Here is a 20,421-nt window from a genome sequence, read left to right on the forward strand (position 1 = left end):
GGTATTTAATGTTCGGCTCCGCCCGAACTTAGACTTTCTTACTTGTTTGGTTTAATTTTATATATTCGAGAATTTATGTGACAAGTTTTACTTATACCTATCATTTTCTTATAGTCTTATGATTCGTTTATTTTTATTTTTATTTTTTTCTCTTTTGTTTGATTTTCTTTATTTATTGAAGGAATACGTGGAATATAACTATCATTCTCGAAAAATGGATTCTTTCGAGATTAAAAATAGAGAACTTTCAGACATATTATTAAAATCAGATACTAAAATTACAGAAGTGTTGTTAAATTATCTAAAGAATAAATTTAACCTTTCTACAAATTTGGAAAAAGCAGTTGAAAAGAAACTTTCTCAATTGTTCTTGCCAACTTTAAAAAAAAGTTTAAAGAATCTTTAAGTATGGAAAATACATTTCTTCAAAAAAAAAAAACCTTTACATGCAGAAGCACAACAACTGCTACTTAACGCAGAATCACATTCTTCACAAGAAGGATAAATTGGATAAAAAATCATACCAATCTTTCCTGGATATTTACGCTTCTAACCTTCATTGATTGAATATTCTAGAATTTCTGCTTTAATTAGATAGCTTTATCTTGCCTTCACTGGTTGGATATTTTACCGATTCTGCCTTGATTCGCTGATCATTAGATCATTCTGACCTTTATTGGTTGGACGATTTGTTCATCTTGGCTTCACTGGTTGGATGTTATACAATATTCCTTAATATTGTCTTAACAAGAGAACGGAATTGTTTATCTTCAATTTAAAGCATTTATGCATTTTTTAATTAAATATTTTTAAACAATCTAGTAGAGTAAGTCGGCAATGTTACTAATTTTAACCCTTTTTGAGAAAAACAACAAGTTTTGTTGTTTGAGTTACTATATATTATATTTATTTATAAAAAATGTTTAACAGTTGACTAAAATTTTTCGTTTGTCAGCATTTACATAGAAAGTATTCATTACTTGTTTTTTATACGTTTATTATATATTTTTTATGTTTAAATAAGAATGGTGAACAAAATGTCACTGATTAGATGTTCATAACAAAAAATAAGCAATTTGTTTAATTTTTTAACATTATCTTTAAAAATGTATAAGGTGTTTCTATATTAATATACGCATCTATTGTAGGTGAAAGAAAAAAAGGACGTTCTTATCTTTAAATTAAAAAAAAAAACTTATGCATTTGTTAATTAAGCTTGTTTATACAATTTGATGGAATACGTTGACAATTTTTCTTGCTCCATACAATCATAAGAATCTTTTTTCTTTCAAATCAGAAAAAATAAACAAAATTATCTGATATTTGAATGTTTAAACAACTAAGTATAATTTTTTATCATCATTTAAATCAAATTTATAGACTTTATATTTTATACGTGAATTATACTTCATATGCATAAAAAATAACTCTTTTTTATAGGTTTAGTCACTGTGGTCAATTAATTGTTTATAACAAAATAGAAAAAGTTTAAATTATTTAATACTACTCGAAATTATTTGTAAGGTGTCCCAGTATTACTTTAAATATATTATGTAAATATAAATGAACTTTTTTTAAATTACACTTTAAAAATGTTTTTTTTTCTTTTTATAAAATATATCGTAAATTAAAAAAATAAACATTTTTTTTTAATTTGCTTCCACAGATTGATAGCAAATTTTATTAGCTTTAATTAAAAAAAAGACTTTGAAATTTAATGAAAATTGTGATCTCTAGACTGATTTGTCCACGACCACTTTATTTGCCGTTCATCGACCAAAGGGGACTTATCCGAGTTGGAGGTCGTCTTCGACATAGTAATTTAGAGTATTAGTCTAAGCACCAAATAATTTTACCAAAAAATTGTATTTTCACAAACATTTCAGTTTGTTCGTATCATTTCCAGTATCTACACGCAGGGTCACAAACACTTCTTTCCTTACTGCGCCAACACTATTGGCCTATCGACGGCAAAAGGTTATGCAACAACACGGTGCATCGATGCATTATATGCTTCCACATAAAACTAGTAAAGAAAGATCTATTCATGGGCGACGTTCCAAAGGAACGAGTGCAGCCTGGCGCGCTTTCTTAACCACTGGAATTTACTTCTGTGGGCCGCTACTGGTTCACTCTCAAATTCGAGGCAGAGCACCCGGGAAGGCTTATTTGGCCATATTTGTGCGCTTTGCTACCAAAGCTGTGCATATAGAGGCAGTCAGCGATCTTTCCACCGCGGCATTTATCGCATCCCTACGTTATTTTATTGCGTGAAGAGGTCTTTGCACCACAATAGCGATAATGCTACAAATAGGCGCGAAAAACGAACTCGATGAGTTAAATCGCTTGTTGCGCATCACCCCATAAAAAAAAAATCGGTACTGTTTTTCCATTGGAATTATAAAATCTATTATATTTTAACACGTTCACCAAAATATTTGAAACTACGTCCAAATATGAATAAAAATAGTTTCTTAAAGATGTTTTTTGAAAAAATCCCCTCAAATGACAAAACGGTTTAAGCTTAAAAAATTTACATAACAATATTAAAAAAAAAATTTCAACGGGATCGTAATAATAATATTTTTGATGCTGTTTTTTAACATTTTTCAAAGATTGGTATAAGAAAAACTTTATTAACTGAACCTAAACTCTTCCGATTTAGACTTGTGAGGTATCATTGGAAAGATAATTTCTCACCCTTTGTATTTTTTTGCTAATAAGCTCATTCAAAGGATGAAAGAGAAAGGTAGGATGAACGAACATCATTCAAAGTTGAATTAAGATGTGTTGGTATTTGGAAAAAAAAAATTGGGACACGAATGACTTTTTTGCACATAAATAAAAATGGTGGGAAAATACCTTTCTACCGAGATCCCATAAGCCTAAATCAGAATAGTTTTGGCCCAGTTATTTAAGTTTTTCGTAAAACAATCTTTGAAAAAAGTAAAAAACAGTATCAAAAATCTCATTATTATGATTCCGTTGGAAAGATTTTTAAATATTTTTATGCAGATTTTTTAAGCCTAATCTGTTTTGTCATCTGAGCGGACTTTTTTCAAAACGTTCTTTAAGAAACTATTTTTATTCATAAAAAACTCCATTTTTGGAGGTATTTTCAAATCTCGCTTAAAGCTTAATATTTTTCCGAAATATTTTGGTGGACGTTTTAAAATATAATAAGTTTTGTAGTCCCGGCGGAAAAACCGCAACTTTTTTTTTGTGATGCAGTCTAATGTCTGTATATTTAATACCAAAAAAAAAAGACGTATAAATTCGCATTAAACATTATCTAATCTTATTCGTAATCACTCAGATCGTCTTAGAACTGGCTCAGCATTGGAGTCTTCACTACGCCGTCTTTTTCGATCACATGATCTTTTGTACGTAATAATAGTGGGATTAAATCTAATTACTTTGCCTTGATATTTTTTCATTTGATTCAAATGGGCAACTCTAGTTTTGCCATTTATTTTTATAAGATACCTAACACTACTCAATTTCTTAACAATCATTCCTACATCCCATTTACTAAAATTATTCAATACGTTTCTATACAAAATTGAGTCATTCGGTTTAAATTCATTTACTTTTACAATATCTTTTTGTGTCTGTTGTGTCTTATAACATTTCTTCTTGCAATTATTTTCTCTTTTATGTAACATAGTTTTCTCGTTTTGCCCTTTTCCCTCATTTGACTTACGACTCTTAGCAATATTTAGGTTTACGAGATCTAAAAGAGTTTTCGGTATATATTTAAAGATAAGCTCAGCTGGTGTGGAATTAGTTGTTGTAGTTGGTGTGGTTAGATAATAATAATAATAATAGATTGGCGCTTACACTTATGTTAGTGTTTGGCCGAGCTTCTCCTCCAACTTGTGGCGTGCGCCTTGATGTTGTCACACAAAGCGGAGGGACCTACAGTTTTACTCCGACTCCGAACGGCGATTGTCTTTTTATGAGAAGCTGTTTTTCATGGCAGAAATACACTCGGAGGTTTGCCATTGCCTGCCGAGGGACGACCGCTGTTAAGAAAAAAACCGTTTTCTATATTTCTTTGCGATGTTGCTTTGACCAGGGATTGAACCCAGGTGCTGATGAGTGAAAGCGCGCACTGCTTACCACTACACCACAGCGGCCGGTGTGGTTCGATACTTTAACAAAAAGTTATTTATCTTGAAATTCCATGACTTAGTTTTAGTCTTTGGGTCTAATAGGAACTTCTTCAATGGGATTTTACAAGTTTGCACTCCACGCTCTGCACTTCCATTCGATTGAGGGTGATATGGCGGAGACTTTAAGCATTCTATGCCATTGCTTTTACAAAAGTCAAGAAAAGTTTTAGACCCAAAAGGTGGTCTATTGTCACTAACTACTTGCTTAGGTAATCAAAATATGGCCAAAAATGTACGTAAAACTTTTATAACGACTTGAGCATTTTTAGGTTTAAACACTTGCTTCTATCAATTTAGAATAAGTATCAAAAATATTTAAATAGTAGCACCGATGATTTTACAGAAATCAATATGAATGCGTTCGAATGGATATAAAGGAGTTGGCCATGAAGTTAATACAGGTTTCTGAACATTTTGACATTGTGCACATGCTATACAATTTTTCACAAAATTTTTGATATCCGAATCTATGCCTGCCCACCATACGTACGTTCTTGCAAAAGCTTTCATCCGCACAATTCCTATGTGTTCACTACGCAATAGGTGCAGAACTTGACGTACCAAACTTTTTGGGATTATCACGCGCTCACCATAACAGCGCACGGCAGTGCGCGCGAGTGACGAAAGCAGCAACAGTAGCATGCTGAAATGACACGCTTATATATACACGAGATTTGGAAGTTTTTATCCAGACGTCCAAACGACATGTTGATATCGTTGGAAAGGTCTTGCAGAGTGTGTCCAGAAAATATATTCAAGCTTCGTAAACGATTAACCGGATTCTTAAAAATTAGGCTAAAGTGTTGCGAAACGAAAAACATTTTTTTTTGCTTTTGCCGGTTTAAGGGGGCATGTGGGCACACCCAACATTATTAGTGTTATTCTATAGGCCAATACCTTTCAACCGATACCTTATATATTAAGTTCCGGCCACTAGTTGGAAAGATATAGAGGTAAATGTGTTTTGGTTCGTGTCTCCACTACGAGATGCTTTGGTATGTATGTGGCGTCTGTACGTACCATCATTTAATTTTTTTCAAACTTTCAGGAATTAAAGTACACAAAAAACTAAGAAGGTTTTGTTCCAGGATGTTTTGATTCGTATGCCTGTGTGGGCGTGGCTGCTGCCTGAAATTCGAAAAAAGGCAATTTTTTAAACTACCACTGAGGCCGCACTACTCAGTCCATGTCATTGATGTGGATATCAGTAGAAGGATCTTCAAACAAGCTATCTAACGCTATCTTTTGTGTTTATAAAATATAAATAGAGATTTCGGGCATTTTCTGAAAATAGAGATTTCGGGCATTTTCTCAAAAACTGGTCAGTCGATTTTATTCTAAGTTTCCACAAGTCTAGCCCAAAACCTTAGCTTTCATCTGGTATATAGCTTATATCTGGGAAAACTCTTGTGGAGATATTGCTATTCAAATTGAAAAAATGTCGCTCCAAAAAGGGTCAAATGGTTAAAAATTAGCATATCCGTCTAATATGGTTACTTTATGATATAAAAATAACATACCCAGTTCCCCGAAAAAATCGCCCATTCCCCGATTACCACTTAAACCGAAATTCCCTGCAAATCGGGGAATTTCCCGCGAGTTGACAAGTTGAAGGATACAGCTGTGCTAATCACTTCGTACATGTCTTGGAAACCACAATTTGTGTGTATTTTAGAGTTTTTTTCAGTCACATGCCGAAATTGTAACATTCTTCCCCATTTTAATTGCAGGTATGTACACAGTATTTAACTATGCTACATGGGTTTATCACCCGCACTTAACCTACCTGGTATTTACCTATAGTTGTACATAAATATGTATGTATGAATGCATTTAGTTCACCCAATGTGCCGCTACTACTTACATACATATGTATAAATTGTCACTGAGCAAAACTAATTGAGAAAAAATCATTAGTTTAATAGCACGAGTGCAACACCGTACACGTGATAGAAGTAAAACTTCTTAAAAAAAAGGCGCATGTGTGCGCCCCACACCCGGTAGAAATCTTAACAACAATTAAACTACGAGGCAAGTAGACGAATACAGTTGTTTATTGTCCAAAGTTGGTACCAAGTTGATAAGTTTTTATCATTTCTCATATTTTTTTTTATTTTTAATTTTTTCGAATACATATCATCTTTGATATCATCATATATCCTTGATCATCCTTTTTCGCTTTATTCCGTATTCGAAAAACTATGTTTCAATGGACACATCGATTTGAATACATGATTTAGATTTAGAAAATATTTTTAGCAATTTATTTGAGAAAAATAAAACATTTATGGCCTTATTCATAAAATATAAAGCAGCTTTAAAAAAGGTTTATAAACTGTAAAATTTATGAAAACGTCATTTTATAAAGCCCTTTAAACCTACTTATGAATAAGGCCATTAGTTTATTGTTTGTATTTTCGTCGATTTTAAATTTGCTACCCCAAAATATTGATATCAAAAAAAATACCTCCTTGAGGTAAAATTTTCGAGTGACGAAATTGAACTAGAAACACAAAATTTATGATATCAATTTCGTGACGAAAATTATACGCATTTTTAAACTGCCTTTCAAACGTACGGAAAACCTTTTTTTATTTATTCGGAACGTTCCGAATTTCCGTTTACTGCTAAAAGCACAATTAAAAAAAAAAAAACAACTTTGGCAACGATTCGTATGAATAAAAAAGATTTTCCCTACGTTTGAAAGGCAGTTAAAAAATGCGTATAATTTTCGTCACGAAATTGATATCATAAATTTTGTGTTTCTAGTTCATCTTTCGTCACCCGAAAATTTTACCTCAAAGAGGTGTTTTATTTGATAAAATAGACATCCGTCTTCCGTTCCCAATGACATACGCTTTGTATAATAATTCAAAAACCCTTTCTTGACAATTTCGGCCAACCATTTACTACAAACTTGTATACTTTTTTAATACTTCATCATTTTGCAAGTGTTTGAAAACATCTTCAATTTTAAGAGGCAAATCATGCACTAAATAGAAAATATTTATGCTATCGGTGTCATCGTATGTGCTTTCCTGCAATGGTAATCGGGATAAAGCATCCGCGTGACAGATTTGTTAGCCCTTCTTATATTTGATTGTGTAATCATACATTGACAAAAAAATTGCCCACCTCTGAAGTCTATTTGACGCAACAGCTGGAAGGTCCTTTCTACATGAAAAAGTTGATGGTTGTTCTCGATAGTAAAGTGCAGGCCGTATAATATTTAGGAAATTTCCCCACTGCTACTATTATAGCCAATGCTTCTCGATGCAATTGCGAATAGTTTGTCTCAGCCGGCTGAAGAGTACTTGACGGAAACATAACTGGACGCTCTTCACCATCTATTACACAGGCCAACAAAAATGAAAAAAAAAATGTTGGTGCGACAAATGTTAAAGCTATTTTTGATAGACTTTTTTGTGCTGATTACGAATCCGTAAGTACTAGAGCTCTAGATACCCGGGTATCGAGCAAAGCGAGTAGGTCGATACTCGCTCGATACTCGTTCATTGCTCAACTGCTCAAATGTTTGTTCAAAATTTTCGAGTTTTTGAACAATTTCATAAACAAAAGAAAATTTGTAAATTGTATTTGTCAGCAGCTGCTTTCTAATTCATGTTATATTATTAAATACTAATGTAACAATCTTTGCATTATATATCAATAATTTGAAAAATTTAAAAAGTTGCTACCAAAATTTCCAATACAATAAAAAAACATTGCTCAAATTACTCGTAAAAACTCGAATTGCTCGAGCTCATGCTCGAAAATTTTCGAGTAATGAGCATTGAACAAGTGTGCGAGTACTCGCTGTTCATATACCCGGGCTGTTTGAAAATGTGCGAACAAAATCGAGAGCTCTAGTAAGTACAAAGGATCCCACACGTACAGGTTTTGAGAAAATCGAGGTCAAAGTGTCAAAAAATCGGGCTTTTGCAATATTTGAGAAGCTCTAGGAAAGAGTAAAAAGGTGATAGAACCTTCCACTTAGGCTTAGATTAAAGCAAGAACCCTCGACTACTATCCTTGAAAATACCATTCCTGCACATTGAATTTATGGTCACTTATAGCCATTTATTGAGCAGTAAAATTTGACTTTTGGCGAAGTTTGAGTCCCTGCCGCAATTAAACAAGAGGTGATAGAACCTTCCACTTAAGCTTAAATTAAGGATTGAACTTTCGACTACAATCCCTAAAAATACCATCTCTTCGTCTTGACCCTAGGATCACTTATAGTCGTTTATTGAACAGCAAAAACTGATTTTGGAAGCATTTTTTTCAATAGCACAATTTGCCAGCATTTTTTTTTTTGTTCAACAAATGACTATAAGTGGCCATCAATTAAAGGTGCAGGGATGGTATTTTCAGGGTATGTAGCCCAGGGCTCTAGCTTGAAGTTAAGTCTAAGTGGAAGGTTCTACCACATTTTAACTCTTTGCTCGAGCTTCTCAAATATTGAAAAAAACCCGGATTTTTTGACACTTTGACCACGATTTTCTCAAAATCTGTACGTGATGGAATCTTTATAATTACGGATTCGTAATCAGCTCAAAAAAGTCTATCGAAAACAGATTTAACATTTGCCGCACCAAAATCAGTGTTGCCCTGTGTTATCTGAGACAATACTCCTCCTACGCCATATGAACTCGCGTCGCACGAAACTACTATCGGCTTCGTTGGATCGTAATGCGCTAATACTCCAATGTCCACAACTAGTTTTTTACTTCGCTCAAAGACTTCTTGGTGTTGCTTTCTCCAACTCCACTTAACATTATTTTTAGTCAGCTCATGGATTAAAAGCAAACTCGGACGACAAATTACGAATGCAGTGACACTAATAATTGGCCATGCTCAAATACAACATTCAGCTGCTGTTTATTGGTTGGTGCTGGAGCTCGCACAACTGCTTCAACTTTTTTCTTAGATAGTGTTATACCGTCTTCGTTAATGGTATACCCAATATAGTTTATTTCTTAAAAAAAAAAGGCACTTGTCCAAGTTTATTTTTACGTTAAACTTTAATAACTTTGGTCAAATACAGCGTAAAGGTTACTGTGGAGTTTTCCAAAATAATATGTGAAATTTTGAAGGGACTTAAAAAGGTACTAGTATATTTTGATGACATTCTGATTTGGTGGGTCCGATTTGGAAGAGTGCAAAAAGAACCTTTACGCTGTATTTGACAAGTTATTAAAGTTTAACGTAAAAATAAACTTGGACAAGTGCCATTTTTTTAACGAAATAAACTTGCTTGAGTTTTGAGCCCGTATACTTACCTTCTGAATTGGAATAAGCCCTTATGGGTATTAATAGTAAGTAATTCCTCGATCGCTCGGACATTTTCACTTGAAGCCAAGCTCCTGTGAGGTCTTATTTACAAAAAACTTCCAACCAGCCAGATTTGCGAGTATTTCGTCAATGCGGGGAATCACGAAGTGTTCCATTTCAACGAATCTATTGACAGTTCTTCGACAATTTACGCACAATATTATAGAGTCGTCTCCTTTATTCACGATTACTTCTGGACTCGTCCATTTGCTTCTATATATTGATTGGATAGTGGCATCCATTGAACATATTTTTGTTTTGTTACTCGAGATTTTTATATATTAATTAATATTTTTGTCTTTGTAAAATTAAAAAACTTATATGTTTTAAAAAATACTAAATTTCCAATTTCCGGCAGAAAATTTAATTTTTTTTCCTACTAACGAGGTATTTAAATGAAAAAAAAAAATTTGCGCACTTTTTTCAAAACATTAAGGTTTTCGCCAAAAAAAGCTGATATTACTTCCAATTTTTTTGAAATTCTGTGACGCTATTTAATAAAAATTATACACTACATCAAAACTAGGTTCATTTTTTGTAGTATTAGTAGGTAGTTTACCTTAATACCTTAATTTTCTGCAATTTTATAACTTTTTCTGAATCTTAAGAAATATGGCTTAAAAAATGCTTATAATCTTAACAGTTCCGGCAGAAAAATATAAAACGTCTTCACAGATTTTAGTAAAGCACATCAAAACGTACCAAAATAGTAAATTAAAAATTAGGCACTCTTAAAATTTTTTGTGTATCACTTTACCAAACTTTAGCAATTTTGGGAATTCCAATAAAAAAATCTCAAAAGTTTTCGATAGCACAAACAACTTTTCCATAAGAAACATTTACCAAGAATTATTTGTTTTTTGTACATATAGTAGTAAAGTAATACACTAAAAACTGAATTTTTGACAATTTTTGTGTAACACAGTAAAAAAAGTTTTTTCCGTTCAACAGTTTTACCTCAAATATTTTGTGACTTTAACGCCCTCTATGTTAACAAAACGAAGAGTTGGTAAATTAAACTTACCAATCTATTAAAGGTGCATGTATATTACTTAAATATTCTAAGCACTTTATTTTATTTTAATTTTGCATATGTGACAAAGCACTGTGCGACGGCCTGCCAGCCGAGCTATTCAAGTACGGCGGCGAGGGGCTGATAAGGTGCATGCATCAACTCTTTTGCTCTGCCCAATTCACAAGAAAGGTGACCCCGGCATACGCGCATACCAGTGTTGCCAAGTTTTGAATTTGAAAAAGCACTAAAACCCAAGAAAAGTCGCATTTTTGCTCGAAAAAAGCACACAATTTTTATTGGAGTATTTAAATGTTACAATTTTCTCCGTTTTGCTTAGTTTTTCTACAATTCCTATGGAACGAAAGCAAAAACCAAAAATTAAGTTTCATGAAGTATGTGGTAGTTTAAATCTAAACTGCAGTCTCGTATGATCTTATGAATTAAATGAACATAAAGAAATTTTCTTTCGACCGCTTAACACCTGAAACATAACGAAATTTTATTTTCCTTTTTAATGTGTCTTATAGATTTTTCTTTTCTCGAAATAATGTTTCATTTATTCGGCCCTGCGTCAGGGCTGTCAAGCTTTCGTGTTCCTTTCGCAGTATCTTCACATGTATATTGCGCTCTCTTTCTTTAAAATGTGGCACCTTGATAATGTTGCCATATGAAGGTGACATTTTTTTCGAGAAAAGAAAACACCATTATTTGAGGGTATTCACTAGCGCATAGTGTAGGGTTGCCAGGCATACTGCTTTTGGGAGTAAACGTACTCCTTTTTATTGCAATGTACGCCCTCGCACTCCCAAAAAAAAAAAAATATCCGGAAATATACTCCTTTCTTAGTTTTGTACTTCTTTTGTACTCCTTTCTCCAGCTATTAATATTTTATCATAAACAGGGTGTAAAATGATAACTGTCGCACTTTTTTTTTTGAAAAATAAAATGGCAAATTTCCCCCATTTGAGTAATTTTTTCTCCCCTCTGCAATCGAATAGACTTGGAACCGGTGGCTAGGAGGCCATTCATTCTTCTTTTTCTTTTTTTTTTATATAAAGTCTAAGAAAAGGCACACCTGAAAAAGACAAAGCTGGAAAATGCAAATAAGGATTAAAATTTTTAAACTAATTAATAAAATTAAAGTAAAGTATTTACAAAGTTAACAATAAAATATTTTTCAAAAAACCGGTGCGACAGTTATTATTTTACGCCCTGTACTTTGCCATTCATATTGTGGCGAACACTACTAAGCAAAGTTAAGTGTGATAGTGAAAAGGTGTAAGCATGGTTGTAGCCAGGTAGGTGTAGAGTGCTCGGGTATAAAAAGCATAAAAATATTAAATTAATTATAAGGCTTAAATTAAAAATATGACCTTACAATCAGGAAGAGTCTGGAATTATTTTGTAAAATTTAGTTATTTATTTTTAACCGACTTCCAAAAAAGGAGGAGGTTATCAGTTCGTCGGAATATTTTTTTTTTTTTTTATGTATGTTACCGCATAACTTTGGACCACGTCAACCGATTTCGATAATTCTTTGCATCGGAAAGGTAGTGTCTCAGAGGTGGTCCCATACTAATCTGGTTGAGATCCGATCAGTGGATCATGAGATATATATATATATATATATATATTTTATATGGGAGTTTTTTTTTGCTAAAAATTACTTGTTAACATTTATTGTTGCTTTGAGAAATATATCTAAGATATCTTTGTTTGTTTGTACCTAATTAATGGTAATTTGTAACAATAAATTGTACAGAAAATCTAGCAACCCTAGCATAGTGTGAAAAATATTTTTGTGCCAAAAAAGCTGTCTGCTCTTTAAATCCCTACCGGTTTTGACTATTCTCTTTTTTCAAAAGGTTCGTTAGATACCAATTTTAGTATTAGGAGATGTTGCTACTTTTTTGTATAGTCGTAAAAATATATAACAAATTCAGCCCAAACTAAAGGTCTAAATGCGATTCCTGGTCCCAGCAATGGCGAATTACCGAATGTAATTTTGACATGATTGAAATTGCTGCTACATATTTTGTTGGTAAACATATGCTCTCTCGCATATGATTGCCATTGTGACATGATTTTGTTTAGATTTTTGTAAAGTGGCTTAAAAAACTTACGATTGCTATAAATTTTGCAATTAAAATCCACCATAGATCAGGTATTCACAATACCCCAAATCTTGGAAAAGACCCGCGAGAACAGGATTGACTCACACCATTGAATTTGGTATCCCCGCGAAAGTAATATGGTTGTGTAAAATGACGTTGAGCAATACCATCAGTCCCGCCAGAATTGGGGAGGACCTCTCCGAGCCGTTTGATACCAAACGAGGTTTCAGAAAAGGTGACTCCCTTTCTTGTGATTACTTTAATCTGATGCTGAAGAAGATAATAAAAACTGAACCGCTCAGCCACAATCCTTTACAACAGCGTACAATTGCTAGCGTATGCCGACGTCATCGACATTATCAGTTAAAAAAAGAAGGGCTACGTCTGTTCTGACTTCTCGGAATTATATAGAGAAGCAAATGGAAGGGATCTGTGGGTGAACGAGGACACAAACAGTCAGAGCATACACTTCTTGGCACACACGTCACGGTTGAGAGTTACAAGTTTGAAAAAGTAGACGACTTCGTTTATTAGGGAGCCAGCATTAACACCAATAATAATGTCAGCCTTGAAATCCAACGGAGAATGACTCTTGTCAACAAGTCTACTTGGACTGAGTAGGCAATTAAGAAGTAAAGTCCTCTCTCGTCGTACAAAGATCACACTCTATAAGTCGCTCATCTTGTCTGTGCTAGTGTATGACGCGGAGGCATACACAATGAAAACATCTAATGAAGCGGATCTTGGAGTTTTCGAGAGAGATTTTGCGAAAGATTTACAGGCCTTTACGCGGTGGCGATGGCGAATACCGTAGACGATTTAGTTTAATTCCCATTTTGATACCAAAATATGCGATCACATGAATGGGGAATTTTCTATCTGGTGCTTTCTAAAGCAATATTAAGCCAAGTTTTTCATTAGCAAAGGGGAGAAAACAATTTTTAAAATGTTGACGTAGTCATGTTGCTCCATAGTCGTATTTATTCAGTTATTTCGACACTGACCACAACTTGTTATATCGGCCCAAGACAATTCGGAGCTACCATAGAATTACCAAAAATTCGGTAGGAAATTAATTATTATTATAAATCAGCGCGACTACTTGGTCGCTTCAAAACTGCATACTCAAAAATTCAATTGGGCGATTCCACCGTCACGGGTGGGACATTTGAACAGGAAAAATTGGTCTTTCTTGTTTAAATTTAAGTATAAAGTACTGAACAATTCTACATTTTGATAAAGCTACACCTAATTGACTATTATATGAGTTATTACAAAATAGGTAAAAAATGCCAGCTTTTGTATGGAAAAAATCTGAGTTATTTCTTCTGTCACGGGTGAGACAAAAAAAGAACCTGCTTTTGGGAGCAGATATATTTTACGAAAACTCTGCGAATTTATTTCACTTTTCTGTGTGAACTTGATGTCTTATAATAAATCACAGAACCACGAATGCAAACAAAGCAAAAACTACAACAAAAATGATGGATTTATTATAAAAAAATCCGAAATTCCTCTGTCGCGGGTGGGACAACATTTGTCACAGGTGGGACACGTACGAATTTTTATATGAAAATGAGCTTTTAGTGTGGTCCATATTAAAGATTAGTTATGAAAAGATATAAGAAGCCAAGTAGGGGTTCAATTCACTCACGTTTTATCTTAGTATAGTGCCTTTTATATAGAAGAAAAAGCCTAGCACCATCAGCCAAAAAAGTTATTAAAAACCAACGCGATCTCCTAGCGTCTTGAAATTTTCACTTTTTCCTACTTAAATTTAATACGCTATAAATCTGCATACCTGGAATTTTTCTAGAAATTATGAACAAAAAATTTAAAATTTTTGGGTGTAACTGTTAAAATTTGTGGAAATTTATAATTTTTGTACGAAGTTTGAAATGTTGGTTTATGTGGTTCTGGTTATGTAATATGCTAAACTTTTATAAAAAAAAGTATGAACATTAAATAAACAAAATACCAAAACTGGTCAAAATGTCACTTAACTTGATCAGCTGACCACAAGGGTATATAGGTAATGGGCGAGTCCGCGCTTCCGCCCTTCTCCCCTGCGTCCACCTCAACAAACAAATAAAGCTTATCAGCCCTGTAAATCTACCTCTGGCAACTGTACCACCCGTAGCTGTCACGGGTGGGACATGCTTGACTGTTGAATTATTATCTAACTATGTGGAAACGAAAATGCAATTGTGGTAAACATTGACAATGACGTTCTAACATTATGTAACAAACCCGAAACACAACTCCAACTTCTGCAATTAAATATAATAACTTTTACCTTTTTTTGTCACGGGTGGGACAAGACCAATACTGCTTAATAATAACTCATAATATAGACAAAGCACTCACACAATTTAATACATTATACAATTTTATTAAACGCAGATGAGTTCTAATACATATTTTTCGTACCAAACACTTGAATTAAGAATAGCAAATTATATGACAGTACTTTCAACACATCCTACTTTAAACCTACTCAAAAAATTTACTTATAACTTGATTTTAAAACGTAAAAAGGCAATAAAATGATTTTAAAGCTTTAATTTGTTATTTTTTGGTTGATTCAAGATTTCTATTCATGTCTTATCCACACATTGATCGTTTTATAAAGAAAAAATTTTGTGCTCTGAGGTTCAGTTTCCCATGGAACCTCCCAATTTAAAATGCTTGAAATTTTGATGAAAATTTGTTGAGTTGTTCTAAATTGTGTATAAAAATTAAAACTTTAATTAACATTGTTTTGGTTATAGCATGAAAAACATATTTAAAATAAAGTCACCTTTTGAATGATTGTTTGAGTCACTGTTCACACATAATAAAAACCCCTATTCAGGCTACATGTCGTCCATTGCACTGTTTTCATGTTTCTTTTACTCTTTTTTTAAATCGACCTAATTACCCCGTTTTCGTAATCTCCGTACCAAGAAACATAGAAAATGATGTTGGACACTCATCCCGCTCAAAATGTGTGCTCAACTGTATTCAGCAGATGCCCAACGTTTATTAGTTTTGAGTTTCTCAATTAAACTTTGTAACATGTCTCGCAAAAAAAAAAACGTATAACAAAATTGGCCTTGTAAGTCATTAAATGTTTTCCCATGTCCCTTGTAGGTCGCATGTACGATCCCAGTGGGAAAAGTAGTAATGCATTACCTGCGTGATCAAGAATAGGGATGCAAATTTTGAGCAGTAACATCGGTACATCGATGTTTCGATGCATCGGAGAAAAGAATATCGAGGCTAAAATACATCGCTAGATAAACATCGATATATCGATGGTTTCCGATGTTTTGCAATTTGTTAATTTCTAGTTAAATTTAAAGCAATATTGAATACTTGAATAATTATGAATGTATTTTCCTGTATTTTATTATCCTTTCTATACCCTATTATTAGAATCAAAATGCATTCCCTCGTAGGGTCGTTCGGGCCTAAAGATCCTAGGCCTGATCTTGTTGAAATTCTAAGGGGTATTTGGTTCTGTTTTAACGGCTAGGTTATTAGCATTCAGAATGAATCCAACAATTTTATTGAGCTTGGGGCCGTTTTTTTATGAAAAATGTTGTGGAAAAGCAACAATAATTTACAAAAGTAAGAAGTTATAGCGGCTATTTGGAAGATCACCACATCTACTTATCAGACTTCTTCAACCGCGGTCACTGAGGAGATGTGGTGATCTCCGAAATAGCAGCTATAACTTCTACTTTTTGTAAATTATTGTTGATTTTCAATAACATTTTTCATAAGAAACGACCTCAAGCTCAATAAAATTGTTGAATATAATTGTTATAAGGCCATAAATAACACAAAAAATCTGAATGAATAACAAATTTAAGGTCAGCCAAACATACTGAAAGAAAGTCGGAATGTAATGTATTTCTTATGAGTTCTAGATTCTATTGCTGTTTAATATGTAATCGGCATTCTAATGTATCCAAAACGTCCCAAAAAATTCATATTAAATCACATTCATTCCCTGATACTTGGTAATGCAAAATTGAATGCCCACTTTTCGTAGGAAATGTGCATTTTCGAATGTGATTAGTTTTTTAATTCACATACGCGGTTGCGCATTATCTTGATACGCGGTTTTGCATTTTGTTGATACGCGGTTTTGTACCTTAAACGACGATATGCACAAGATCCTGAACAGCCCTATTATATTTTACCACTGCGATATAAATACATATGTATATGTATATTTTAATTTCTTTGAAAGTTTTCACGATTTAACAAATTGAAGTTAACTAATTTTAATCTAACAGGTGGTCGATTTCCAAATGGCACATGAAGAGATCTTATACAAACAGGAAGAGAAACTTCGTTGCGAATTGGAAGAAGAAAAGCGTGCGGCCTTGTCGCGCATAGAGTTGGAACGTGCGGAAAACGAGCGAAACTTCAAGGAGCGCATGCAAAAACTTGAGTTTGAACAATTAACATATAAGTGTAATAAAGAAATACTGGAGACGGAAAGAAAAGCATTTCACGAAGAGGCCGAAATTAGCAAAGACAAAAATGCCATAGACGCATCTTATACTCCAACTTTTAAATCGAATTTGCTTGACGACATTAATAATATAATGCAACACCCCAGTGAAAAAAGTCTACATAATACACAACTTATGGTATGTACTCTCCCTTTTTATACATCTAGTTTTGTAAATCAATAAGTTTTAAATACATATCGCACACCTTCTGCAAAAGAAAAGGGGCACAAGGAAAAAAATGTGCGTAGGTTTTTTTTGCATAAATCAATTCATAGGATTTACTCCAATTAATGCAAACAGTTTTTTTTTCTAACTATAAAATTCTGTTATACCTGTTTTTTGTAGTAATTGCGTTGAATCTTTACCATCCATAAACAGTTATATTTTCGGATCTAATTTTTGAGTTGTGCCTCTTTTGAATATGGTGTGCGATATGTATGCTTATATGTATGAGTCGATCAGGGATGTTGCGAATATTTGCATTCGCATTCGTTATGCGAATGATTCGCATCATTTTACACATTCGCATTCGTATCCAACGATACGAATGTTTTGCGAATACGAATGTCTACAAGGGCAGAGAGTCCCCTCTAATATTGTTGAAAGGGTTCTAAAAGCCCGATTCTGTGCACTTGATAAATAAAAAAATTTTATAATTTGTCAATTTTTTATTACTTATCAAGAATTGGAATTCTAGCACAGAAATATATTAAAGCTCTTTTCTTGATAAATTATCAAGATTGAAAATGCTATTGACAAGCGTTTACAAGTTCCACTCATGTGGAAATCAGTACCCCTTTTACTTGATAAAAATCTTGATAATGTTTCTTTACAAATAATTTATCAAGAAATCACAGAACTGGGCGGTAAGTCTGTCTAACCAGAGTGCGGACAATAACCGGCTTTTAGCATCAGGCGCTAAACGGTTAAGTAGTAACTATATCAAACAATATTGATGGGCCTTCAACAAGTACTGCAAAAAGTTTTGTGACATTTTTAGAATAGGGCGGTAATGCTCAATTGAAGGCCTATCTTAAAGAAAACCGAGCTCATCTCGGTGAAAATCCTCTCGATTGGTTTAAAACTAAACTAAAAGACGACAAACTGACAGATCTGGCCCGCAAATATTTGAGCGCCCCAGCCGCCAGCGTTCCAAGTGAGCAATTGTTCAGTGCAGCCGGCCTTATATACGAGCCTCTAAAAAATCGACTCATGGGAGAAAAGGTAGCAAAATTACTTTTTTGAAATATAATATGCCCCTTTTCAATTTTGACTAGTACATTAAAACACTGTATAGGTTAAGCACTCGTTCAATGTACTAATAATTTACAAATTTTTTAAGTAATAAAAACGATGACTTAAGTTGATTATAGCTTTTTAATGTTATTCCTAACATTCGCATTCGCGAATGTGAAAAATATGGCATTCGAAACATCCCTAGAGTCGATACATATCAAACCTATCTAGCTCACCATAAGACAATTTTGGGAAATTGTGGTTCTTTCTTTTCTTGTTTTGAAGCAAAATTTCCTTCTTATGGTGGACTTAGGCAGGTGTGATATGTATGTATCAGTAGCAGAGCACATATAATTGGCTGTAATAGCCTTAAGCTAACGCTCTATTCTATATTAAATAGTACAAATTCTTTTCACAGCTTTTACGGAAAAATATATCAAAAAGTTTAAAATTTTCAGTTACAAAATTTTTGTCACCGATACAGAATTGAGCTATTAGTCACCTATAAATAAATACATTCAGGGCTTTCACTTATTCCATCGCAGGTTCGATTTTGGTGAAATCTACGAAAGTGCTATCACTGAATCCGAATAGCTACGAACGTAAATTCGTAATTCGTAGAGAGCCTTCATTGAATCCGTTCGTAATGAAGATTCGTACAGTTAGTCTATGACGAGCCCCTAGGATTGTTCTATATCGAAAAAATATACCCCTTGGTTTTTATTTTGAAATCAAAAAATATTTATAGGGCACTCAAAGCGCTCGAAGTTGTCCGCCTATTTTATATGAAAAAAAAAACTTTTGTACAAATGGTATAGAATTCTTGAAAATCAATATTATTCGATCGGAAAACTCTGGCTCTCTTCAGGAGACTTCCAGGAGACAATACCCAATGGTTTATTTAACCCTGCTGAGATAACTTACGTCAGTGAGACGTATGCTTTTTGAATTTTATTTCAAAATCGCCAAACTAAACGTGATTTTTGTTGAAAATAAGAATAATTTTGTGGGAAAACGCAATCAAGGTTAGGTTAGGTTAGGTTACGGTGGTTGTCATTCCGCACGGAACGGCAGAGATACACATTTAGGCCATTTTGACCCATTGTGACGCCACTATGAACGAGCTCTTGTTCCTTTCCCTTAGTTTCCCAAATGATAGAACCATCGTGTAACTTAACGTATTGTTGAAGGTCGCGGACGTCCACAGAGTTGAGATCGGCTAAACACCGAAAAGCATGCTCATTGAAAATAGCAAGTCTTGACCCTGCCAGAGCGGAGCAGTGGCAGAGATAGTGTTCTACACTATATATGGCCAGATCTGTTTTGTAACAGAACATGTTGGTTCTTTCGCCCAACGTTTGTTGGCCAATTCAGTGAAAATAGATTTCAGTCGGTGCTTACTCGAAGACAGGGGAACGCCTGCATCGAGCGCAGAGTTTGCTGTGCGTAGTTCAGTTCCCCCCGCCAGCTCATCTGCCACGCAGTTTTTCCGTATTCCACTGTGCCTGGCAGTGTTGCCGTTGTGCGACTAAAGGGGCAATTTGACCCTTTTTAAGCGGCAATACCCTTTGACCTGACTTTTTGAATTTTTGATTTTTTGACCCTTTTCCAAAATTATGTGCGACTTTTGCCCCTTTTCAGAGATTTTTTATGAAATGCTAACAGAATCATGCTACTAAAAAATATTTCCTCCCTGTAAGTACGAAAAAATGCATCACTTAAAACTTGTAAGGGAGATGCAACTCTCTCCTTGCAGCAACTAGATTTATGTGTATGTTTGCAACCCTGTTTTGTGCAAAGCGTGTGACCCTTTTTTCGTCAATGACCCCTTTTTTGCGACTTTCTGAAAATTCTCAACGGCAACACTGGTGCCTGGGTACCCATACCACGTTAATGGTGACTTTTGCGGCAAGTTCGTTTAGGGTACTTCTGCATTCGGCAGCCACTTTTGAGGAAGTGTTACTGCACTGTAAAGATTTAATCGCTGCTTGGCTGTCAGAATAAATAGTGACGGATTGTAGACAGTTTGTGCCATTTTT

At 34.0% G+C, this 20,421-nt stretch overlaps 1 protein-coding gene across 1 annotated transcript in view; it reads left to right on the forward strand.

Moving 5' to 3' along the window:
• The window catches only part of LOC118736253 (kinesin-like protein KIF14), a 298,626-nt gene extending 281,297 nt beyond the window's left edge, over positions 1-17,329 (forward strand). The window contains exon 4 of the mRNA XM_036466346.1: positions 16,925-17,329. Coding sequence (XP_036322239.1) covers positions 16,925-17,329 — 405 coding nt within the window. The remainder of the gene's footprint in view (positions 1-16,924) is intronic.
• Positions 17,330-20,421: the final 3,092 nt, after the last annotated feature.

The sequence above is a fragment of the Rhagoletis pomonella genome, unplaced genomic scaffold (assembly GCF_013731165.1).
Source record: "Rhagoletis pomonella isolate Grant_MI unplaced genomic scaffold, Rhpom_1.0 Rhpom_scaffold_00003, whole genome shotgun sequence".
NCBI lineage: Eukaryota > Metazoa > Arthropoda > Insecta > Diptera > Tephritidae > Rhagoletis > Rhagoletis pomonella.